We start from the raw sequence: 26357 nt of genomic DNA, 5'->3' as shown, positions 1-26357 counted from the left end.
TACTTCTCTGGAAAGGTCTCTGATTTGCGATTCAAGCTTCTGAATGAGATAGTTGAACCTGAGACATTCCCTCGATTGTGCTTTCTGTTCTGTCCTGATTCATTAGCATTTTCTGCATCATACTTTTCAGTTCCGCAGAATCATTAGCAGTGTTGCCAGCAGAGTTACGCTTGACCTTCTCTACTGCTTGCTGGATCAAATCTGGCCCTACTAACTTAGTCTCTCCTACTTCAAACCATCCAATTGGAGATCTACACTTCCGCCCATATAAAGCCTCATACGGGGCCATCTGGATGCTAGAATGGTAACTAGTGTTATATGCAAACTCAATGGGCGGAAAATGATCATCCCAACTACCTCCGAAGTCGAGCACACTTGGCAGTAACATATCCTCGAAGGTCTGAATGGTACGCTAAGCCTGTCCATCAGGCTGGGGATGACACTTTGTGCTAAGACTCAACCGAGTCCCTAAACCCTACTGAAAAGACTTCCAGAAATTAGTTGTGAACTGCGTACCACTGTCGGAGATGATAGATGCTGGAACACCATGGAGTCATACTATCTATTTGATATAGAGCTTTGTATAATCTTCAGCTGAGTACGTAGTTCTGACAGGTAGAAAACGAGTTAACTCCCTCTTCTCTGGTTGGACATCACATAAGATGCCCATGCATCTGCACTAAGGGCATCGGCTACTACGTTCGCCTTCGCAGGATGATACACGATGCTAACATCATCATCTTTCAATGGCTCCAGCCATCGCCTTTGTCGCAAATTCAACTCTTTCTACTTGAAAATATACTGAAGACTCTTTTGGTCTGTATAAATGTCAACATGAACGCGATACAAAAAATTCCTCCACATCTTCAATACATGAATTACCGCAACTAACTCTAGATCATGGGTTGGATAGTTTTTCTCGTATTCTCGCAGCTGCCTTGAAGCATAAGCAATAATTGTACCGTGCTGGATCAGTACACAACCCAATCCAACACCTAAAGCATCGCAATAAATAACATAGTCTTCCGATCCTTCTAGAAGTGTCAGAACCAGGGCTGAAGTCAATCTATTCTGCCACTCCTGGAAACTACGCTAGCAAGTATCCGTCCATTGAAATTTTTCTGCTTTCTGAGTAACCTTCTTCAGTGGTGCAGAAATGGAAGAAAAACCTTCTACAAATCCTCTGTAGTAACCTGCCAAGCCCAGAAAACTACGAACTTCAGTAGGTGTTATAGGTCTCGGCCAAGTCTTCACCGCTTCAATCTTTTGGGTATCTACCTGAATACCATCAGCTGAAATAATGTGCCCTAGAAAAATCACAAAATTCAACTAGAACTCACATTTTGAGAACTTTGGATATAACTTCCGAGCCTGGAGGACTCTAAGGATAGTACGTAAATGATCTACATGCTCTGCCTTGGATCGAGAATATACCAGAATATAATCGATAAACATAATCACAAATGAATCTAGGAAAGGCCTAAATACACTATTCATCAAATCCATCAACACCGCTGGTGCATTAGTCAATCCGAACGACATTACCCAAAACTCAAAATGACCATATCTGGTTCCAAAGGCCTTCTTCGGAGTATCCTTCTCTCTAATTCTCACCTGGTGGTACCATGATTTAAAATCTATCTTTGAGAACCATTTGGCACCCTGCAACTGATCAAATAAATCATCAATCCTTGGAAGTGTATACTTATTCTTTATTGTCACCTTATTCAGCTGCCTGTAGTCGATACATATCCGTAAGGAGCCATCCTTCTTTCTGACAAATAACACAGGTGCCCCCCACGGCGATGAACTAGGCCTAATGAAGCTTTTCTCGAGCAAATCCTTCAGTTGCTCCTTCAACTCCTTCAATTCTGCAGGAGCCATTAAATAAGGAGTAGAAATTGTTTTAGTATCTGGTAGCACATCAACGGCAAAATCAATCACTTTTCTGAGCAGTGTGTACACATTTGAGCAGTGTGTACACATTTGAGCAGTGTACGTTGGGCAGTGTACAGATTTGAGCAGTCAAAACACATTGAATGGATGCAAGTGAATGCATTATATAATGAATCTGGGTTAACTACTTGAGCAGTCAAACACAACATTGAATCTGAGTTAGTAAATGTTCTTGGGAGTGATGGTCAAAACCAATGAATCCGAGACACTACAACCATCATTAACTACTTGATCACACTTATACTACAACTCAACTCAATTATAAATAGGCATTCTTTCCATCTCACTTTCACTCAACTCAAATAACTCTTAACAAATATAGTGATATTCTTTCCATCTCACCTTTATCTAAGATGGATGACATTCGTTTGACCGCATGTTTTGACAAAGAATTGACGAAATCGTACGTCGAAAAAGACGATTTCGTAAGTGTTGTCGTATTATATATTTTCAATTGTTCTTGTATCTCTTTTGGTAATAACATGTTTTTTTTGCAGATCCTTCCAACTGACATACTGGAATTTCTTCCAAACACTGACAAGGACGCTGTTGTTCATTACGACGATCATGAGTATAATATGAAATACAAGGTTGGCGTATACACGCGCCTCGCTCAAGGCTGGAAAGCCTTCATTGATGCTGCCGGATTAGGGATAGGAGATGTGTTGTGTTTTAAGGCATGTTTAGATGGGAACCGCATAGTATTTTTTGTTCATGTAAAGGAGGATCCAGAGATCGTAATGATAGATTAGGTCTCCAGATTCTCTATTTAAAGTACTTTATAAAATTTCTCGACTTTTGCTATTTTTCAAGGTAATATTTTCCATAACAACAAAATTCTTCAATAAGAGCATAAAGTTCTTCCATGACATTTACATTACAACAAGAGCATGAAGTTCTTACATTACCTACTACGCGATTACAACATACAACATAAATTCAGTTGATTAAGGAAGCCGCCAAAAAGCCAATAAATATTCCCCACGAAATCAAAAGCAACATCCTTGTATTTGCAAGTTTCTCCTCCAAATTTAGAACTTTTTTCAAGTCAAATTGTTGTTTACTCTTCAAGCCAATTAATTCCTCTTTCATTTTGTTCACTTCAATTAAATGTCTAGCCTCAATGGCAATAATTCTTCTTGCAATTTGTCCCTTTCGATCTTGACCGCATCTAACGACGATCTCAAATTTTGAACATTATTCCACTGAATCTCAGGGAACAATTCATCTTCCCATTCCCAAAATCCACAAGAATTACCCTTAGGCCTCGGACATTTGTAGAATTTCCGTCCGGAATTACTAGGAGTCGATGAAGTGAGGTGTTTTGCAATGGTGCCACAATTACATTTTACGTGAGATGAACAGCTACCTTGAGACATTTATGAACCCACAATATTTTCGAATTACCACAAAGAGTGATTATGGACAGAAATTTGGAGGAGAATTTTGGAGGAGAAATTTGGTGGAGAAATTTCGTGGAGGAAGAATACATATATGAAGAAGCAATGGTGTGAACAAGAGGAATTTCATGAATGGAGGAAACAAAAAGGGGCTGGTGTGATGAAGATGAAGATGAAGATGAAGAACTAGGGTTCTAAAGGGTGGTGGGTCGGGTGGGATTAAAGGGAAACAGTATTATAACCGTTACCCCGTCGATTTTATTTAAAAAAAAAAAGTTCACAAAAATTAATTAACGCGCGGCTGAGGCACTGTCAAACACGCGCCCTGGTCTGGGGCACTAGAGGGGGAAAATAATTAAAACGTAATTTGTTAAGGGGGGTAAATAAACAGAAGTTAAGTTTAGTTGCTAAAGTGAGTTTTCATGCCAAGTTCAGGGGCTAAAACATGTCTTTTCTCAAAGAAAAAACTTAAAATACATTCATCAATTCATGCATTTGAGTTGATGCAAAACTAAACATACTAATATTCTTCAAACTAACAACATCATCATAAATTAAAAATATAACTAAAATCACAATATTCTTAATCATCATCAGAATTGAAGTCTTCAATACCGTCCTCTGATAAATATCTTGGGTTTCTTAAGACAGATCTTCTTTCTGTAGATGTTAGTTCCCTACCGGTTGATGATGCTTGTTCTTCAGTCAACTTTAGCATGTAAAATCTATAATATCTTGCAAACATTCTGTTGTTTTCTTTTCTAATCCTTTGTACGGCAAGCTTGCAAATGTGTGCACCTACTCGAGGCATGGTCATTGAGAATCTTGTTGGGATTTAAGCGTTGCGACTCTCTAGTAAAATACTGCGTTAAAGATACTATTATATCATTTTTTTTCTGGGGTGTTTTGTTAAGTCCATTTTTATTGGGTCATTTTGGTGTCGCACTCCATTTATTTAACCTCTCAACCCAGATAAATATAACCTTCAACTTCCCATTTCCCAAAGCCGCCTTCTTCTCCCGTCCAAAGAAAAACAAAAAGATGCTAGTTCTTACCAACAGACTATCCCGTGCTCTTTGGTCAGTTGCTTTTTCTTCTTCTTCCACAAAGATTTCTTCAAGAGGTGTTTCCACTTTCATTCAATCCAAACACTGCCTTCCAAATAGCGAATCTCGGTATTCTTCTCTGTTTGCTTCGCCATGGTCCGCTACTCAACTCCGCGGTGCCAAATTTCGCGGTGACGATGTAAGTTTTAACTTTGCTATAACTATAATGTATTAGAGAAAATAATACATGTATTAGCTTTGGTGTTATTAATCTCTTGTAGTGGTAGTGTTTTTCAAACACTTACCCTAGAGAAAAGGTCATAAATAGTCCCTCATGTATGAGAGTAGGTCTAAAATTATCCCTTAATTATATACTTACCGGTTTTAGTCCTTTAACTATCCAAATATTTATCAAATTTAGTCTTCATTTATTTTTTTATACAAACAGCGTACGAACTCATAAACCTTCGTGAGATTAATCATTAAATCATTTCTCAGACCTATATTTCTCTCTCCCTGCTTCTTTTTCCTCAAGTTCATTCTTTAACCTCAATTTTTTTCCTTAAGTTCTCTCTCACATTTCGTAATCCACGGACTGCGTTGGTTTCAACCGACCCAGTTTGTCAGTTTTGCTAAAAAAAAAAAAAAATTAAAAAACTGACAGTCTCACGTTTTTTTTTTTTTTTTTTGAAAATTAAAGAATGAAATGTAGGAACTTGGAGTCAAACCCGGCTATGTTCCTTGGCATTAAAGGGCTTTACCACTAGACCACTGATATTTTTTGTTCATATACTTACATTGATTTAATTTATACTGTTTTTTCGCTCTAAAAATCGACGGACTCCGTCTTCGTCGGTTTTTTTTATAAAAAAAATAAAAAATAAAAATAAAAAACCGACGGATTCCATCGGTTTATTTTAGAAAATAATATAACAAATAATTATATTTTTTCGTGCATTTTTGTGCAAAAAATAATCGACGCATTTCGTCGGTTTTCTTAAAAAAAGAAAAGGATTTAAAAAAATTATTGAAAAAACCGACAGAATCTGTCGGTTTTTTCCATCGATTTTTACCAGTTTTTTTTTTTTTAAAACAAGAGGAACTTGAGGAAAAAGAAGCAGGGAGAGAGAAATATAGGTCTGAGGAATGGTTTAATGATTAATCTGACGAAAGTTTATGAGTTTGTACGCTGTTTGTATAAAAAAATAGACGGAGACCAAATTTGATAAGTTTTTTAATAGTTAAAGGACTAAAACCGGTAAGTGTATAGTTAAGGGACCATTTTAGACCTACTCCCATAGATAAGGGACTATTTATGGCCCTTTCTCACCTACCCTATTCACTACTATTCTTATATGTAACAGTATAACATACCAGTACTATTTCTATTCTAATATACGCTAAGGACCCGTTTTGCCACGAGAAATTTTCACTTTTTCCTGGAAACTTTTTTACACTTTATTTGAAAATCAGCATTTGGCCGTGAAAATTTCAAATACAAAACACCTAAACCTGTTTTCACTTTCAATACATTTAAACAACCAAATATTCTTTGCAAAAACTATAACCAAACACAACTCCAACTTTAAAATTTCAAATAAAGGAAAAAATATTTGATTTTCATGGCCAAACGCCTACTTAGTACAACAATCCAAATAACATAACTAATCCAGCATAACTTATCCCAACATTACTAGTACACCCTATTTAGTACTATTCTTATACACCCTACCAAACAACCCCTTAATGTTTTAGCAATTGGTATTTACCGGTAATGATTGTTTATAGTGTCATTAATTTTGCAATTTTGCTCCTTCTCATACGAGTGTAATATGTGTGCTGGGTATGGATGAGTTCATCCTATCAGTAACTTTACTGAGTAGACCAAAATAAGTGGAATATATATGAATTCATATCGCCGATCTCAACTAAGGCTGTCTAACGGGAAGGGACGGGATGGGACGATCACGGGATAGGGCGGACCCGGACCTTAGCAGGCGGGGACTGGCGTTATGAACTCTTCGGCCCATCCCATCCCACTAAGCTAAGGGGACGGGACGGCTCGGGGATTTTTTAAAAATTTGTATAAATTAAAATATTTAAGCACTAAAAAATATTAAAAAACTGATAGTGTGATATAAGACTACATAAATTTAGTAAATTGACTATTCAAACTTAAATTGATAATATTGCAAAATCAAAACAAACAAACACGATTTTTCTAATTGATCGGGGACTGGACTGGGGACGGGACGATTTCTTAACGTGATAGGGGGGACCGGGGCAGGGGGACAAACCCCGAGGCCCATCCCATCCCACTAAGCTAATGGGACGGGACGGGATATCCCGTCCCATTAGACAACCTTAATCTCAACTAGATTGGGATTGCCATGTAGATTGATTAATTAATTAATTCTACTGTGTGCTTAGGCTTCATTTAAGTTTGAATGAAGCTAATATATGCACTGGCTAGCATAGAAGTTTATGTAAGTTCTGTTTTCTCATTATTCAAGTGCTCACCTTCATATTATTTTGTGCAGTTGAAGCCAGGAAACGTGATTGAAAAAAAAGGTTAGCTTGCCGACATTTCTGTTCTATGGTTCTGTATATGTCTATATACGCATAGACCAATAATGATGTGTTGTTCTTTTGGCTATCGATTTCCCCAGGAAGGATGTATCAGGTTAGTTTATGCATATAGCTGTCTTTTTTCTTTCCTTTGTTTTATGCAATTTTTGCTTTCTTGTAGTGAAGTAAAGGCGAATTGTTTTAATGAAATAAAAAATTGATTAGGTGGTAAAGGCACAACACTCAACCCAAGGAAGAGGAGGAGCTATTATACAGGTTGTTATTCAATCTTATAAAAATTATGTCGCTTTTCTCATTGCTGAGATTCTTTCTCTAATTTAACAGTTTCATCTTTTGTTCTATTTTGTGAAATACAACCTTCAAATCACCAATCTTATGTGATTATGTGCGCTACATAATCACATATGATTTTTTTTTTTGTATGTATAGAATGTTATGCAAATAATCACATAAGATTAGTTAATCATATACATGAATTTGCAAATAGTATCAGATGAGCATTTCCTTTTATTATTTTAGCTTCTTCCCACTGTAAAGTACATACCTTCACTCCTATTTACCTTTCATGACTGAGGCTTGGTTGCCTTTGCTTCTATCTGATCCATCCATCTGGACAACACTGGTTGCAGTAAGCAATCTACAGCTGAGCTCGAACCACAAGATATTAGGCATCTTTTGTCTAGGTTAGCACCTCGATTTGTTTGTTGTTTCTAGTTTTCCTGCACCTAGCATTTGAAGGCAGCTTTAGGCTGGCAGGGTACGGAAGATTTTCTTGTAGGCCACTTTTTATTTCCCAGAGTTGTCCAATTTTGTGCTGTCTGGTGGCAACTTAGTTTTAACCACGTTAGGTTCATGGCACATGTACTTTTCTGTTTTCTATCTCAAGCCAATAGTTACTTTCCTTGTACTGTAGAATAGAAATTTATCATGGATAAAGTCTATTTTCATCGTGGCAGAAACTTATGAATCTGGTTTCTCATATATTATTAATTTAATGTATCATTTTTGAGGAAACTCCACTAGTCCCAAAAATGTAAACTAAAATGATTGTGGATCAAACTCGCACATGTCGAATTTATGAACTTAATGTTGTAAAAACCCTTGTCAGCAGCATACCATCTAAATATCCCAAGTAGTTGATCATCTAATCCAACTCTATTGGATGTGGCTTGTTGACTTCTTTTCAGCAATAAGCTTCCAGTGTGCAGCGTTACTGGTCTTCAGGATGGTATACCTATCTGTTTGAGAGTAATAACAGAAATTTTAGTATTATCTATTATGCAATCAAAAAACGTAGAAAAAGAAGTATCAGTATTTCATTGACATTAATCTAAGAATAAGTTGTCAACAACAGCCAGACGCTAGTATCTTTACCTTATAAAAAATAGCCAGAAGCTTAGGCCTCATTTATTTTCATTAAGATTCAGACGTCTGAATCTGAATGCATATCTGGATGATTACGATGTTGTCTCTAGATCTGAACATTGAATGATTAAGACTGTTTGTTTTTCAACATCTGAATGTGCATAATGTATTTATTAAAAAATAATAAATATACAATTCAAATAAAAAAGTAACTAAATATTAGAAAATAAATACAAATTTAATAAAATAAAAATATTATTTGATAAAAAATGATACAGTTATGTTCGCTAGTAATGGTGGAGATGCTTGTAGAGGTGGTGGGTGATGGGTGGGGTAGGTGCGCGGTGGTGGGTGGGTTTTTTGGGGGTAGGGTTGGGGGTTGGTAGGTGGGGGTGGGTGGGTGCTGATGGGAGGGTTGTGAGAGTGGTGGTGATACAGTGATTTTGGAATCTGTATATTTTGTGGTAATTGCGTTGAGTATTGCCTAACAAATTGTTTATCAATGACCGAAGAATATGAACTTTCTACTTATGATCGTCACGAATTGAATTATAATCAAATTGCTTTGGGTCGCTTGCCAATGTCAGTAATTGATGATTACACAATTCGAACAATTTCGAAATTACCTTTGGGGGTAGGGTGGGGGTGGGTAGTGGTGAGGGGGATGGTTGGGTGTAAGGGTAGGAAGGTGAATAGGGTGGAGGTTGGATGGAGGTGGTGGGTGGGTTGTGGGGGGTGGGGGTGGTTGTGGTGAGTGGGGGGATGGGTAGAGTTCGGGGGGTGGGTGGTGGGGCTTGGTTAGGGGGTGGGGTAGTGGTGGGTTGGGGTGGGTGGTTGGAGTAGGGGGTGGGGTGGAGCAAGTAGTAAAAATTATCTATACAAAATACCCCTTAATGATATTAAGACTTTGTTCAGATTTTAATGATTAAGATCTATTCAGACCAAATAAGTGCTTAGATCGACGAACAATGATGAACCTTGGTTTGACTGGACTGAGAGGTAAGAATTTCATCAGAACAGTTTCCTTTAATAGGAAGACAATGGAATGGATAGTACAGAACCTAAGAGAGGCGTCAAAAACTCGAGGTAACGTGGTGAGAAGATGGAAGAGAAGAGACAGCTTCTCAGAGATATTCTGTTCCAGGAATTTTAATGGTTTTGGCAGGTATATTAGCATTGTTAGTCTACGTGGAAGGAGGAGAGCTGTACTACTCATCCCTGAAGTATCTTTTAATGCCGGTTGGACATATCTGGCTGACAAGATTGGTAGATTCATCAATAGCTTTATTGAGAAATTTAATGTGGGGAAGCCTAGGTTGGTGGACTAGGAATTTCAATACGCAGACGCAATCAGAAGCTTTAAATGGTCGAACAAAAAGTGGTTGGTGGTTCGGCATTAAAGAGGGGAGAAATTATACAAATAAAGGAGGACTTGGAACACCACCAGAATGGTACTCTTGATAGATGTTTAGTTGGCATTTATCATCGTCCGAAGTCCCAACATTATCGGACCTTCGAAGATGGACAATCTCTTCATGGAAGCAGGTTCATGGACTTAACATTTATGAGATGGGTGAAGATCGATTTCTCTTTGAATTTGCCTCCAAAGATGCTGCTGACCAAGTTATGAAAGGAGAGTGGTACTGGAAAAGATCCTGCATCAGTTTCCAATGGTGGTCCCCTCTGTCGGGGGTCATCGATCAAGAAAATTTACCAAACTCTGTATGGATTAGGGTTGTGGGTGTGCCGCTCCAATTTTGGTCATCTGAAGTATTTAAAGTTATTGGGGACTATTGTGGAGGCTGGGTGGAGACAGAGTCATGATAGGTGGTAGGTGAGGAGGTGATTGCTGCAGTAAAAAACTTTCGTGATAGATGCTTCTTTGAGAAAAGTTTTAATGCCACTTATGTGGCTTTGATTCCAAAAAAGATGGGAGCCAAGGAACTAACAGATTTCAGACCTATCAGCCTGATATGTAGCATCTACAAAATCATTTCCAAATTATTGACTGAAAGACTTAAGAAGGTAATGCACAAATTGGTAGATAATCATCAACTAGCCTTCATCTAAGGAAGACAGATAATTGATGCTATTCTTATGGCAAACGAGTGGGTGGACTCAAGACTGAGGAGCAGTGAGCCAGGTATTTTATGCAAGCTGGATATACAGAAAGCCTATGATCATCTCAACTGGAATTTCATTCTAAAAACTCTGGCTAAAATTTGGTTCTAGATGGATCAGGTGGATAAAATTTTGCATTAGTTCAGTGAAGTTTTCTATCCTCATTAATGGATCTTCAACAAGTTTCTTCCCCTCTCAGAGAGGCTTAAGACAGGGTGACCCTCTATGTCCTTTCATATTTATCATTGCTATGGAAGGCCTCAATGATATGCTAAGAACTGCTCAAGAAAATTTGTGGATTAAGGGTTTCAAAGTTTCTAACAGAGTGGGGGAAGATATGGAGATTACTCATCTCCAATATGCTGATGATACTATGATCTTTTGTGATGCTGACAGGGAGCAACTAAAGATTCTTAGGGTGATCTTTATCCTTTTTGAAGCAGTATCAGGTTTACACATTAACTGGAATAAAAGCTTCTTATATCCAGTAAATGAGGTGACTAATTTGTCCTCCTTGATTGAGGTTCTGGGAGGTAGGTCTGGGGAATTGCCAACTGTTTATTAGGCATGCCCCTTGGTGCTAAAAGCAGGTCCATAGGAATATGGAATGGGGTGGTTGAGAGATGTGAAAAAAGGCTAGTGAACCGGAAGAGCCAATATCTATCCTTGGGGGGAGATTAACACTGATCAATAGTGTTTTGGATGCCATGCCCACATACATGATGTCCCTATTCCCTATTCCTAAGAGAGTTATTGAGAGATTGGATCTCTTGAGAAGGAACTTCCTTTGGGAGGGTAACAGTGACACTAAGAAGATCCACCTGGTTAAATGGGAGGCTCTAATAGGAAGCAAAAAGGCAGGGGGCCTGGGAATCAGAAATTTGAAAGCTCAAATCCAAAGCTTTTTGATGAAATGGCTTTGGAGGTTTGCTTCCAATGAACAATCCTTGTGGAAAGAGGTGATAAGTGTGAAATATGAAAGGGAAAACAACTGGACAACTAAACCTGTAACTAGTACTTATGGAACAAGTTTATGGAGAGCTATCAGGAATCAATGGCCAAAGCTCAAGGGAAATTGCAAACTAAAGGCAGGAAATGGCATGAAGATATCCTTCTGGGAAGACAATTGGTTAGAACAAGGTAATTTGAAACTCTTATTCCCAGATATATATACATCCTCAATCAGCAACAAAATGCCTCTGTGGCAGAGGTGTGGTCTAAACAGGGGTGGAATTTGAGTTTTAGAAGACTACTAAATGACTGGGAGATTCAGAGACTAGCAGATTTCGACAAGACCTTGCTGCAATTTAAGGGACCATCTGATGATGAAGACTGCCTAATCTGGCAGAATCACAAACTAGGCAAGTTTTCTGTCAAGGAGGCATACAAGACTTTTAACATTTACAGAAACCAGATTGACCACTGGCCATGGAAATTGATATGGAAAGTTAAGATCCCTTACAAAGTTTCTTGTTTTGTCTGGCTGCTAGCTAAGCAGGCAGTACTATCGCAGGAAAATCTCATGAAAAGGGGTTTTAATTTTAGTCCAAGGTGTTTCTTTTGTGGTGAAGAAGCAGAGACTGTTAAGTCACCTGTTTATTCACTGCAAGACCACCTTTCAGATATGGAGTTTATTCATCAATTTGAAAGGGTTAACATGGATAATGCCTGAGAAAATTGTTCAAGTCCAAGTCCTGGAGATGTGGAATAGTTATATGCCAACCTTTCTGGCCACAAAGAGAGATGGAGAATTATACCAGCTTGCATCTGGTGGTCTGTGTGGAGTGAAAGGAACCTTAGATGTTTTGAAAATAAGTGTAATTCTTTACAGAAGATGGAAATGAACTGTCTTGCTTTATTCTACTTTTGGTGTAAACAGGAATATATGGAAGATCTAGAATCATTTATGGATGTCTTAGGTTTTATATAAGTTTTTGTTATAGGATTGAAGATCTTCTGAATACTCCTTCGTAACTATGAGACCTGTAACTGTTTGTGGCAGGTCTGATTTTTGGATAAATATACAAGTGTTACCTTTTCAAATAAAAAAAGATCTTAATGTAAATAAATGTACTTAATGGCTTAAGGTCTAAACCATTCAGATTCAGACCTCCATTAAGTGCAAACAAATGAGGCATTAGTATCCATACCATGGTAAAAAAGAAGCTAAAAGCTTAGTACCTTATTAAAAAAAACAGCCAAAATCTTAGTCGCTTCCTCCGTTCTGTTGTCAACCTCAAATGTGAGATTTGAATACTCTTGTTTGATAACAGTACTTCGGTTCTGATTATTGAAGTCATCAAAATCCTGATACAATTGTGAACTGATAGAATTATGATTCAGTTGGGATTTCATTCCTTGTTCTTTCTCGGTCCGAAACTTCATCTAAGCTGCTTACCTATGATTCTCAACTTCCTAACATTTGCTAATCATTGAAGATAATAGCTAATGTTATAATGCTTTAACTTCTCTTTTTTGTCTTGTTTCTTTGAACAAAATCTGTTAATCATCTTATTATTTCCTTAACTGTTGTAAATTTTATTATTATTAGTGGATGTCCATAACTCCTAAAGGTGTAATTCCCACCGTCATGTTGGTAACTCTGACACCTCCATGATCTCCCACACTTCCATAACCTCTTCCATGATCTCAATGGTTAATGTCATGCTTAAGGCAACCTTTTGTCACCACCCTCTATGTAAAATAGTAAAAGTAGAGGCATAAGATGTCATGTATGGAACACTTGAAAGAAATAAGAAAGTCCACCTATCTTGTCTCTCCTGTTTTCATCTTTAATATTGTTACTTTGAGCTTGATTTCTTGGCGTTAACTTTGTTCTTTGCCAAAACATTTTAGGTGGAGCTCCGTGATGTTGATAGTGGAAGCAAGTCTAATGAAAGATTTCGTACAGATGAACCTGTTGAAAGTATGCATTTTCATATCTCTAGTCACAGAAATTCGTCCATCATATTTGTTCTGTAACTCGTCTCTCACAATATATTACGTGTCTTTTTTGACAAGGAATTTGTGTCATGTGATTCAAGGCTTTTGCATTTTATTGTGTGAGGGCTCGATGAATGAAAGAAGTTGATAATTTTGAATGTTAAGCTTGCAATGTCTTTTTTTTGGGCTATAAAATTGGAGGGTTACTCACTTTCTTCTCTTAAGAGGTAGGCGCAAGAAGTTTAGTGCTTTTGCGGTAAATTAATTTGACAATAATGTTTGACAACTTGTCTTTAGCAGATTATATGACGTTAATACTAATATATCATTGATATTTTTACCCTCTTTATCACTTGGTCAAAGCTTATAACCAAAACTAGCCTATATTTTCAGAGCTTAACATACTTAGACCATTTTATATATAATTTTAAATACTTAAGAAAAAGACAATAATTCCTTAATTTGTGATTATGATTTCTATTTTTTTGATGCTCAGAAACTGATTGTAAGTGATGTTCATGTTTGTCATCACATATTTAAACAGTAATGGGTTACTTAAAGTGAAAAATTAAAAACTCCATTGTTGAGATTTTTAAAAGCCTGAAAACTCAGAAATGAGTTTTGTGATCTGTGAGGTTTATGGCAAATTGATGCTCGGTTTTGTTGGGGATGTTATTCTGAAGTAGATTTGGGCGATTTGGTAATGTTTTTGACCCGTTTTAGTGGGTTGAAGTTTGTAGGAGACGAAACTCAGTTTTTTGTATAATTTTGTATAATAGTGTAAAAATGTGTATAAACACCTTTTATACACTTTTGTACAAGATGACTTATTCGCTTTCTTTAGTTTCATTTGCATTCTGCTTTGAACTGCTTGTGCTTATCTAACCTTTCTCGTTGTGATTTCTCTTGAGCCGAGGGTCTTTCGGAAACAGCCTCCCTGTCTTCCGAGATAGGGGTATGGTCTGCGTACACTTTACCCTCCCCAGACCTCACATTGTGGGATTTCACTGGGTATGTTGTTGTTGTTGTTGTTGTTGTTGTTGTTGTTGTTGTTGGGTACATTGTGTGTATAATATTGTATACGGGTGTATAAACATTGTTGCGGAAAAAAAAAGGTTGACTTGCGGGTGTGAACTGAAAATATGGCTACGTGGGTGCAATGTGTTGTGTTGAGCTGTTTATTTTTGAATAACTCCCTATATCATTTTATACATTTAATTTTTTTTTTTAATTAAAAACATTTTCTCAGATTCCATCTCAAAAAGAAAAAAAGCATTTTCTCAGAAGTTTCATTATAGTACATTGTAAGAGCTCATACATACTGATTTGGAATGTAAGGATAACAGGATCCATGTGGTACGTACTAACTGGTTTGTCCTTGCTTACCAAGTGTTAAGCCAATTCAAGACTGGGACCAATCTTGTAAACCAGCAAAAATTCCTTGTTACATCATTCATCGAAGACAAGAACATGAGTTGCATGAGCCCACTTTTCTAATAGGTTATATAGTCATCTTAACTACGTCTAAGTCTTTGCTGTAGACGAGTGGGCTGTTTATCTTGACATTATTGGTCTTTGTTGATTTGGTCTTAATGATTAAGATTGAGATGTTGATTTGATATTGATGATTAAGATTGATAGCTTAATTTTAGGAATATATTGTATTGATGTAAATGATTAGGAATTGATTGTGTAATATTGTCTTTCCTTATTTAGTCTTAGAACTCATGTATAAGTACCCATTCTTATGGATTGTATATTCATTCAGAAATACAAGAAGCCCTTTCTTCTTGCTAAAAATCTTCATGGTATCAGAGCCATTGCTGCCTTTTTGAGGTGAGTTTTCTCCCTCGCAGCACTAGGGTTTCGTGTTTTATCAAAGAGGTCGAGTTTTTCTCTCTCTTTGTGGCTGTCCGCACAAAAACTCCTCCTGTTCAGTTCGTTTCTGGATTATTTTTCTCTGTTGGGGTTGCTGGAACATTCTGAGCCTATCCCTATCAATTTTGTTTTTTTCCGATCACCGGAATTAGGATTCCGGTGTGGCAGCCAACTTTTCGGCGATTTTTTTCTGGAATTTTTTTTTTCCAGTTCTCGGGTCGTAGGCTTATTCTAACCCTTCCCATCCAGATAATATGGGTGACACTACTTCTGGAGAGACTTTGTCTCAAGATGAAGTTCAACATCTTCGCCGTTTTCTGAACAAACTTGACTCTTCTAGTGTTGCTAGCCCCAATTATTTGCAGTCAGGTATTGCTTTTAATGTTCAGCTTAATTGTTGGATTATTGATTCTGGTGCGAATAGACACATGACAGGCTCTTCTAAAGTCCTTCAAAATTACTCTCCTAGTCCCAAAGGGGATTATGTCAGAATAGCCAATGACTCCCTAGCCCCTGTCTCTGGAACAGGTTCAATGTTTTGTACTCCTGATATTACCTTATCATCCATTCTTCATGTGCCTGATTTTCCTATTAACCTATTATCTGTTAGCGCTATCACCAAAGAACTAAACTGTAGTGTCAGATTCTTTCCTGATTATTGTGTTTTTGAAGACCTTCATACAGGGAAAAAGATTGGCAGTGGTAGATTGCATGATGGCTTATATTTGATCGATGGAACTCGAGACTCTGGTCAAGCCTTTTTTGTAGGAAATAAGGATGTCAACCGAGAAATAATACAGTGGCATAGACGGTTGGGACACCCATCTTTTTTTGCTTTAAAAAAGTTAATACCCTGGTTTATTTTCTAGAACTTAGTTTGAATCTTTGTCTTGTGATGCATGTGAATATGCCAAGCACACTAAAAACTCTTATCCTCTGAGTGACAATAAAAGCACAATTCCCTTTTCGACTATTCATTCTGATGTTTGGGGTCCTACTCAAACACTTTCTTTATCTGGTAGTCGATGGTTTGTTACTTTTATTGATTGTTGCACTAGAATGACATGGGTATATCTGTTAAAAGCCAAAAGTGAAGTTTTCTCCTGTTTTAAGTCATTTCATAAGATGATTTGTACTCAGTTTGAGGCTAAGATAAAGATATTTCGAACTGACAATGGCACAGAATACATGGATAAAACTTTTGGAGCTTACTTGGAGTCTTTTGGGATAATCCATCAAACTAGTTGTCCTTATACTAGTGCACAAAATGGGGTTGCTGAAAGAAAAAATAGGCATTTGTTAGAAGTAGCAAGATCCCTTTTGTTTACCATGAATCTGCCAAAGCCTTACTGGGGGGATGCCATTCTAGTAGCTGCCTACCTCATCAATAAAATGCCACTTAAAACTCTTAATTTCCGGAGTCCTTTAGAAGCTTTAAAGGGTAAAAATGACTATACTGTTCCTCCAAAGATATTTGGGTGTGTTTGCTTTGTTCGCGCTAGGAACTCTGGGAAACTTAAACCTAGAGCTCTTAAATGTGTCTTTATTGGGTATTCTCCAACACAGAAAGGGTACAAATGTTATCACCCTCCTTCTAGGAGATTCTTTGTCTGTATGGATGTTACCTTTCGGGAATCTGAGCCCTATTTCAGTATTACACCATCACCTCTTCAGGGGGAGAATTATAAGGAAGAAGAGATGGTTTTTCCTAGTTCTATTGTTGAAACTACTGCCACAAGGGAAAGTGAAATCGGAGAAAGAATTCGGGGGGAGACTATTGAAACTACTGCCATAAGAGAAAGTGAAATTAGAGAAAGAATTCAGGGGGAGACTGTTGGGCGTTTGGATAGGCCTGATTTGATAACTTACTCAAGGAGAAATAGAGCAGAAGAAGTCATCATGCAACCTGCCGAAGCCGAATCTTCTTCTTCTAGTGAGTTATCTATACTTCCTAATGAGTTAGATTTGCCTATTGCTCACAGGAAAGGAGTCAGATCTTGCACTAAACACCCTTTATCCAACTTCGTTTCCTATAATTCGTTATCTCCCTCCTATAGAGCCTTTGCCTTGTCTATTTCTTCTGTGTCTATTCCCCAGAATTGGAGGGAAGCTTTTGCAGATTCTAAGTGGAAGCAAGCTATGATGGAAGAAATGAAGGCTTTATCAAAGAATGAGACTTGGGAACTTGTCGCATCACCACCAGACAAGAAGTTGGTTGGTTGGAAATGGGTCTTCACTGTAAAACATAAAGCTGATAGTTCTATTGAAAGGTTCAAAGCAAGATTGGTGGCTAAAGGATTCACTCAGACTTTTGGAGTGGATTATCAAGAGACATTTGCTCCTGTTGCAAAAATGAATACTATTAGAATTCTTCTATCTTGTGCAGCTAATCTTGACTGGGACTTGCAACAGTTTGATGTGAAGAATGCATTTCTTCATAGAGACTTAGAAGAAGAGGTGTACATGGAGATTCCTCCTGGTTTTGGTACTGAACAAAGTCAAGGAAAGGTATGCAGACTGAAGAAAGCCTTGTATGGATTGAAGCAATCTCCTAGAGCTTGGTTTGACAGATTCTATAAAGCAATGATCTCCTTTGGTTACCAACAAAGCAATGCGGATCGCACCCTCTTTATACGACATTTAAAGGGTAAACTCACTCTTCTCATAGTTTATGTTGATGACATAGTAATGACAGGAGATGACAAAGAGGAGATGACCCGATTGAAGAAGTTGTTGGCACAGGAATTTGAGATCAAGGATCTAGGAAAATTGCAGTACTTCTTGGGAATTGAAGTTGCTAGATCAAAAAGAGGAATCTTTATTTCTCAAAGAAAGTATATTCTGGATCTCTTGAAAGAAACAGGCATGACAGGTTGCAAACCAGCAGAATCACCCATTGAAAGCAATCACAAATTACAAAGCGGAGTTGGAAAGTCAGTTGATAAAGAGAGATATCAGAGGCTAGTTGGAAGACTCATTTATCTCTCTCACACTAGACCAGACATAGCCTATTCAGTCAGCCTAGTGAGTCAGTTTATGCATGATCCTCGAGATCCTCATATGCAAGCTGTCTTTCACATTTTGCGGTATCTGAAGTCTGCTCCAGGAAAAGGTCTACTTTACTCCAGACATGGTCACCTCCAAATAGAAGCCTTTACCGATGCAGATTGGGCTGGATCTTTAGATGACAGAAGGTCTACATCCGGTTACTGTACACTCGTAGGAGGAAACTTGGTCACTTGGAGAAGCAAGAAGCAAAGTGTAGTTGCTAGATCAAGTGCGGAGGCAGAATATAGAGCTATGGCCTAGGGTGTTTGCGAACTTTTGTGGTTACAAAAGTTACTAGAAGAATTGAGATTGTTTGAAAAAAGGAAACTTTCCTTGTATTGTGACAACAAGGCTGCAATCAGTATAGCTCGAAATCCAGTCCAGCATGACCGAACAAAGCACGTTGAAATTGATCGACACTTCATCAAAGAAAAAGTCACGGGTGGTGTCTTGAGTTTATTCCACGTGTCATCAGAAAAACAACTAGCTGATGTGTTTACTAAAGGCCTCAACAAACGGACTTTTCATACACTGGTTTGCAAGTTGGGCATGTGCGACATCTTTGCACCAACTTGAGGGGGAGTGTTGATTTGGTATTAATGATTAAGATTGAGATGTTGATTTGATATTGATGATTAAGATTGATAGCTTAATTTTAGGAATATATTGTATTGATGTAAATGATTAGGAATTGATTGTGTAATATTGTCTTTCCTTATTTAGTCTTAGAACTCATGTATAAGTACCCATTCTTATGGATTGTATATTCATTCAGAAATACAAGAAACCCTTTCTTCTTGCTAAAAATCTTCAGTCTTGCATGTGCAGGAGTATTTGTTGCAGAAAAGAGTTTCACATACCTTTATACAGATGATGAAACTGGAAACATTGTGCTAATGGAGTGAGTTTAAGTGTGCACGTCCAGATTTTGAATGATTTCTGTACTTAGACATGATCAGACACATGTATATCAGTAAACCTATATCTCAGTCCATTCTTCACTTTTTTCAATCCTATACAGGCCTGAGACCTATGAGCAACTAGATGTACCAAAACACTTGTTTGGGGAAAGTTATGTTTACCTTCAAGGTATTCTTATGCAGTACCATCTACCTTATGATTATTTTATACATTATTTTCATATGCTTTAATATTATGTTTCTATCTAAAACTTGTAAGATCCTTTCAACAATTAAACCTTAGCACGAAAAAATGTCGATCAAGTCCGTCTATTATTTAGTTAAAGATAAAAGTCATGAAGCTTCTTAGAATATGGTAATCCTGTCTGGAATGGCATAATTTTGCCAAGGAAGATGGGGATTTAGTTTTTGAACTTTCTAATAGGGAATGCACAATTCCTTTTAAAAAAATAGGGAATGCACATGTCACCTACATGAGATGCTTATCCGTTGTGCTACTTTTCCACTGCAAAAATATCATAATAGAGAAATTTATCCAGATTGCATGGGATTTGTACATAAAAACATCATATTCGTGGGGGATTGAAATCATTGAATTTCAAGTAGGTAATTATCAAGCTTGGACAAATATTGCGTCAATGACTTTCTGAAAGCCTTTATTGCGTCAATCGACTTTCTGAAAGCCTTTCTTTTAGTGAAGGATCTAAAAGGGCATAAGAAAGCCTTTTTTTTTTTTCCTAATAAGCTGAAGGTATAAGGGCATAAGAAAAGCCTGCTTTGCAAATTGTTATGGAGATGTGATCAATTTGAGGAGTTCTATGGACAGATGTGTTGAAGGAGAGATGTGGTGCTCAAAGAACGAATGGTGCATGTCCCGTATAAGCATGATCTATGGGTGGGAACACATTAGAATTTTGTGGAAGGAATTAGATGAGAAATCAAGCTAAACTAGGGTTTGACATGATGGCTGGTACACCTATCAAGAACCTGTTCCCAGTACTTTATAGAATAAATCTGAATACCGAGGCTCAGGTGGTTCAGTATAAACAGAGCAGGGTTGGGAGATCGATTTTAGGAGCAGCTGTAATGATCTGGAAGCTGGACGCCTGATTCAAGACAAAGCTGCAGGGTTTACTACCACATCTTTTCCCGATAGACTTGATGTTCTTCAAAGGAAGGTGGGTGGAAAATCAGTGTAGTTACTACAATGTGGAGACTGTACAAATGGACACCCTAGATTCTCTTAAATGGAAGCTTTAAAAGTGGAATTTTAACTGTTAGCTCCTACCTCAAGTTTCTGATTTCCACTGAGAATGTAAAATCATATGGACCTCGAACCGTGTGCTACTGGTTCTTGGGAATTTATCGATTATAAAAAATAAAGAGAAACCACCTATTCATACTTTTCCCCTTGGAATCACAGCTACGGCAGTTCCTTATCAGCCTTCTTAAGGTCAAGTGTGCCTTGCCAAGATCAGTTGAGTAGATGATGTCAGGGTAGTCCATTCAGGGTTGTGCAGGAGAAAAGAAAGAGTTGGGACATGGTTCCTGCATTAATATGTGGGTACTATGGAAGGGGAGAAATTAATGAGCAATGTGAATGATTTTTCCTCAGTCTCCTAAAGTGAACAGGGCTGAGTTTCTTGTAGCCCTGTTGTAAATACTCATGCACAATCGTTGTGCCAATAAATTCCGTCTTGCTTATGTTTAGATAAAAGAAGAGAAAACATTCCCTGGACAAGATATGTATATAAAATTAGAGAATCTTCATATCAAGAGAAGTTATTCTTTATAAAAAGCACACAATCATCTGTTCTCCAGTGTACCAAAAAAACACATAAGTTTCACTAGTTAGTACAAAGGACTCCTTGACCTGCGGATATGCTCTTATATCTCTCGTTCATATGATCCAGAGAAGTGCTAAGGGAACTACTTCCCATACAGTACTTTTCTGTTTCCTTTTGGACATCCACTCTTACATTGCGTCTTTAACACATCCCAAACTACCTAATCAACTTTTCCATGCTATGTGTGGAGCTTGAGGGAACCTTTTAGTATGGTATTGATGGCTTTATTGCATTTATTTTAGTAGCTTCCATGTTATAATGCCCTCTGCACAAAGAAATGATAAGGTCCTGAAAAAAGTCATCTTGAAATAATTCTATTTCCACTACTTTGATGAATATGTTCAGAAAGGGACTGAATTGATTGTAGAGGAAGTATTTTTCCAATATAATGTGTTAGGCAGGGGAAAAAAATGTTAGGCATATTTAGAAGTGTCAGATAATAGACCTACTCGTTATTTAATTTTCTGAAGTTCCACAACTTATGCAGAGGGGTTTTGTGTCTCTTGTACTCTTGCTTGTTAGGGGTAAGAAATTGTTGGATTCATCTTATAGAACGAGAAATGAAGTAGAACTATTTGCCATTATCCTTGGGATTGTCCTATTTGACAGTATTCTGTTCATCTCAAGTCCTTATCAAGAGTGATACCAGCGGTTGAAAAATTAGTCATCAAATATTCAACTTTCCTGTCTTATTGTAGTATGTCTCTGCCTAGTTGTGGTAGCTCCTATTGATGTTCCATGGGCAAATTTTTCTTATTTCTCTTTTTTCCTTCTGCCTAAACGTTTTTTTAGGGCTAGGAGGTATTGCTATGTTCCTTTATTTCCTTTTTGCCTATCGACATATTTTCCACGAAGTTAAGCACGTTTTCTTCTTCAACATTCGTGCTGCTATAATTTTTTTTTTATTGATTATCTTTGTTGTGACATAAAATGTCTGAATTGTGCTAAAGGATAAAAGACTTTTCTTCATAGATGATATGAATGTCAATTTACAACTGTATGATGGAAGAGCAATGTCTGCATCAATTCCTACACGAGCAACATGTACTGTTGCTGAATCTGAAATGCCCATGAGGGCATCAGCTACTCCACAGTATGTCCATTTCTCTTTCATATGATTGTTTTCTCATATAGCTAAAAGACTATATTTGTCACTTCAATTAGTCCTGGGATTAACAGCATTAATTTGAGTTCTGATTGAACAGTCACATTTCTGCAGATAAAGGTTTTGCTGTTTTCATTTGTTATCTCTGTGATAAATAGATTGAAACCTTTTCTATTGACAGGTATAAGAAGGTTTTTTTGGACAATGGTCTTACTGTGCAGGTAAATTTAGTTTTTAGCTTTTACTACCGGTTTCCCAAAAAACATAATCTAGTTTTTAGTTGCCAACAGTTGTAGGGGTGTCGTTAACCACTCCACTCTCGTCTAAATTAAGAAAAGGGAACTATCTTTTGGCATTGGCATGATAATACGAAATTACATATGAAGTATGTAATTTCATGTCATATGAAGTATGTAATGAATGTGCGTACAACATGTAATTTCATATTATCATGCCAATGCCAAAAGTTTCAATTTAGTCACATACTTTATATTCATTACAAACTTCGTATGTTAATTTAGTTTAGGGTTGAGCACCATGTAAGTTCTCGATGAAAGAATTAATAGTTAATATAATCTTTCGTTAAATAAATTAGTTAGTTAAGATAAATGTTTAGTTATCTAATTAATTAGCTAGATTAGTTTAGATGAGGGTTAGACCTATTTGGGAGTCAACAACTCTTTCTTTGACTAGATCTTTATTATTTGTTTTTACTAACTTGTGTGGTATCCTAAATTAATTGTAAAAATAAAGATCTCGACATTAACTTAAAAAATAATACGCATAAATCTAAACCCTAAAAAATAACTAGGGTTTAAGAATTAAGTGTGTTGTTTTTTAGGGGTTAAGTGTTATTTTTTAGGATCTAGATTTAAGTGTGTTAATTTTTTAGTTAGTGTTGAGATCTTTATTTTGACAATTAATTTAGGGGGTCACACAAGTTAGTAAAAAACGAATAATAAAGATCTAGTTAATTAATTACTTAACTAAACAATTTATATTAACTGACTAACTAATTCAATTAATGGGAAATTATATTAATTAACTAATTCTTTATCGGGAAATTGTATTGATGATGTTCAACCCTAAACAAATTAAGGATTAACTATTTACTATTTAAAGTGTGCAAAGCAGATTAAATTAGAGCCTGTTTGGATGGACTTATGCCTATAAGCTGCAAACAGCTTATAAGCTAAAAACAATAAGTTGGGGTAGCCTAACTTATTTTTTTTGGCTTATAAGCTGTTAAGCTGTTTTCAGCTTATAAGCTGCTTTAGATAAGCTAAGTCAAATGGGCCCAATTATTTTTTTGAGCTTATTTTAAGCACAAAATGACTTTAAGCTGGCCAGCCAAACACTCGAAAAAACTGAAAACAGCTTATAAGCAACTTATAAGCCAATCCAAACGGGCTCTTAATGATATTCACCCCTAAACTAATTAACAAAATAATATGTAACTAATTCACAATTACTATTTAACGTATGCAAAACGAATTAAAATAATGATTTTCACCCCTTAACTAAGTAACATTTGTTTAACTAATTAAACTTTTAACTAAATTAACATACGAAAATAACTAATTTAACATTATGAAATTAAGCCAATTAACTAAATAGCTAAATAACACATTATTAACAATTAAATGGACTAAACAATAAGAGATTAGATAATTAGCCTAAAATTTATTAAGTGTGCGAGAAGTAGTGCTTAAATTTAGGCACCCCTTTAGCGCAAGAAATTCTTGCGTTAAAGGAGTTAATCGTCCGTTACGGTTAACTCCTTTAACGCAACAAATTGTTGTGTTAAAGGTACTTTGGTAATTTTTTAATGGGGTACTTTGGTTACTTTTGACTTTTTTTGGGTCATTTAGGTTCCGGACTCACTTGTGAACTGCTTCACCTTTGGGCATCCAAGGCAATAGTTGCCATAAGCTCCCTCCCACCAGCCACCGCATTTGAAAAACAGAAACTAAAGAACACAAATGTTATAATCTTCTTTATTTTGGATGTATCAGTCCTGTCTCTTCCACCTCTCTCTGACCTTTGAAAAAAGTACTGCCTAATAGTTGGATCGGACTGAATAATTTTGTTTCTGTTTAATCAAGTATGTAGTCTTCATTCTGGCTAATGTGAATTATATATCTCAAGCAGTATCTCCTAATTATAGTTGAAGTAGATGTGCAAGTTCTTCACTTCCTGCTTTGCATCTTTCCTTTTTTTTTTAAGGTACCGAAACACATCGTAGAAGGAGACAAGATTATCGTTAACACCGCCGACCACTCTTACATGAGCAGGTGAGTTCATGGTTGTCTTGTTCTTTTGTCTATATCAGCCATTCTTTCTATATTGTTAATATGCTTTGCATACATTTTACTAAGTTCGTATTGACTCTTATCTCCTCTGTTTTACATCTCTCTTTAATCTCAGAGCTTAGCAGTGGAACTTTTTACTGGATATCTTCATTCTTCCGAATGAGAAGATCAGTGAACTATTGACTATTGACAAGCATGGTTTTGAGTTATATCTACTATTTGACAAGTAGTTGGAGCTTGTTAGAATCCAAGTTATAGCACAGATATTTTTAGAAGAGTATTTACATGATTGGAAACACAATTTTAAGTTTTCCCTTAAAAGCCCTTGTTTATTGCGGGGGAGGGTATATTTATAGGAATAAAGATCACTCCAGTTGATGCTGTTTGCTGGCTCCTTCTCTGTCCAAGCATCTTTGGTCCAATGGCTTAAAATGCAAGTTATTTACTGTCTTTAATTTTTTTTTTTAATGGCTTTAGCATCCCGATCAGCTTGTGCACCTCAATACTTCCACCCCATGCTAGTAAATGTCTATCACCAGAATATTCATATTTAGAGATGATGCTGTAAAATTGATACTATGTTTACTTTTTTTGAGTGTTTTACTGTCTGAAATATTAAATATACTGATGTAGATGAAATACGAACGATCAATCTAACTAGATGAAATGGGATCAATCTAACTTTTAAATAAGTGCACTCACTGACAATTTGCTCTTTTACTTTTCGTTCTAATCCAAATTCGTTCGTTAGAATCAAATTTATTCTAGAAAAGATTTTTTTTGAAAAAATTGAAATATGCCCTTGTCAATCTGGTGGTTGAATATCAATCAAAATCCGATGGTAGTCTTCATTTTCGGGCTCATCATTTCTAAAGCTGATACCCCCATTAATAATTGTTAGACGTAAATACAGAGCTTAATCCAAGCTACAAACTAGGAAGAAAATTAGATATTGAATTTATTATATGCGGACTATGGCATGAGTTAGAAGCCCGATTACACATTTTAAATTAATGCCTGTAAGTTCTATGCACTGATGGGCGTAACAGAGATTTGAAAATAAGAAAAACCCAGAACGGATGCACAGGAGGATAAAGAGAGAGCTTTTGGATCAAGAATCATGGAGCAGCACCAAGAACAAAGGCTACGAAAGAAGCAATGAAGCAAAAGTGCAGAGCCTAGAAGATGTTGAAGATGATCGGGGCTCAAGGGTATTGTCCAGGGTCGATCAAGCTGGAATGAAGACCATGTGAGACAGGCACTGAATCTTGGTAAATGCATAAAATACCAGGCAATTTCTTCTTATCTGCCTAGATTTTGATAGAAGTACTGGAAGAAGGATATAAATACCCTGTAGAATAGTCTGAGTGGATAAAAGCTCGGCCGAACATGCCACCCTCATAAAAAATAAGTTAAGATCATCGGGAGGAGGATGACAGCGAATAAAGAGACCAAAAGGAAGAAAAAACAATGCAAGGTAAAACCATTCAAGCTCTGAAATACAACACCATCCTAAAACCTGTATACTCTAGAGAGAGGATTTGGACGTCTTTTGCCCTACACTTTGTTTTCTATATAACAAGTAGCCAGGGTTGACTCCTTTGGCAAACAACATCTGATAGTTATCAGCAGTATCTACTATTTTCCGACCGATAGTACTCATAGGAATATCATAATAGAAAGAAACAAACAATAAATTCATTGTACAGAAGTTGAACCTTTCTGGAGAGAGGAGAGGCGAAAGTTTGGTTGAGAAAAAGGTGTACAAGTATTACTGGTGGACAAGGGAATCGACTTTGGTCCGATACCATTTTTCATAAGGATTTA

The 26357-nt window shown here is 36.8% G+C and overlaps 1 protein-coding gene across 2 annotated transcripts; it reads left to right on the top strand.

Annotated features, from left to right (window-relative positions):
- Positions 1-4315: 4315 nt before the first annotated feature.
- Positions 4316-25120, top strand: LOC132626481 (uncharacterized). Of its 2 annotated transcripts, XM_060341381.1 has the most exons (11): positions 4319-4601; positions 6943-6973; positions 7072-7085; positions 7196-7246; positions 13334-13403; positions 19175-19247; positions 19368-19435; positions 22086-22206; positions 22400-22439; positions 24445-24512; positions 24646-25120. In XM_060341381.1, the coding sequence occupies exons 1-11, from the start codon at positions 4398-4400 to the stop codon at positions 24650-24652; spliced, it is 747 nt and encodes a 248-aa protein (XP_060197364.1). In that variant the 5' UTR covers positions 4319-4397; the 3' UTR covers positions 24653-25120. The 2 variants fall into 2 exon arrangements, with proteins under 2 accessions (XP_060197365.1, XP_060197364.1); XM_060341382.1 differs by lacking the exon at positions 24646-25120 and having other exon boundaries at positions 4316-4601; positions 24445-24516.
- The last annotated feature ends 1237 nt before the right edge of the window (positions 25121-26357 follow it).

The sequence above is a fragment of the Lycium barbarum genome, chromosome 2, assembly GCF_019175385.1.
Source record: "Lycium barbarum isolate Lr01 chromosome 2, ASM1917538v2, whole genome shotgun sequence".
Classification (NCBI taxonomy): domain Eukaryota; kingdom Viridiplantae; phylum Streptophyta; class Magnoliopsida; order Solanales; family Solanaceae; genus Lycium; species Lycium barbarum.
Note: the sequence above shows the minus strand (reverse complement) of the source record. Positions and strands in the feature narration are given on the sequence as shown.

Excerpts from the sequence above, each read along its gene's own strand:
- LOC132626481 (XM_060341381.1), top strand. The coding sequence starts at position 4,398 with ATGCTAGTTCTTACCAACAGACTATCCCGTGCTCTTTGGTCAGTTGCT. Across the intron at positions 19,436-22,085 it reads AAGTTATGTTTACCTTCAAG|ATGATATGAATGTCAATTTA; the intron begins GTATTCTTATGC and ends TTTTCTTCATAG. Across the intron at positions 22,440-24,444 it reads ACAATGGTCTTACTGTGCAG|GTACCGAAACACATCGTAGA; the intron begins GTAAATTTAGTT and ends TTTTTTTTTAAG.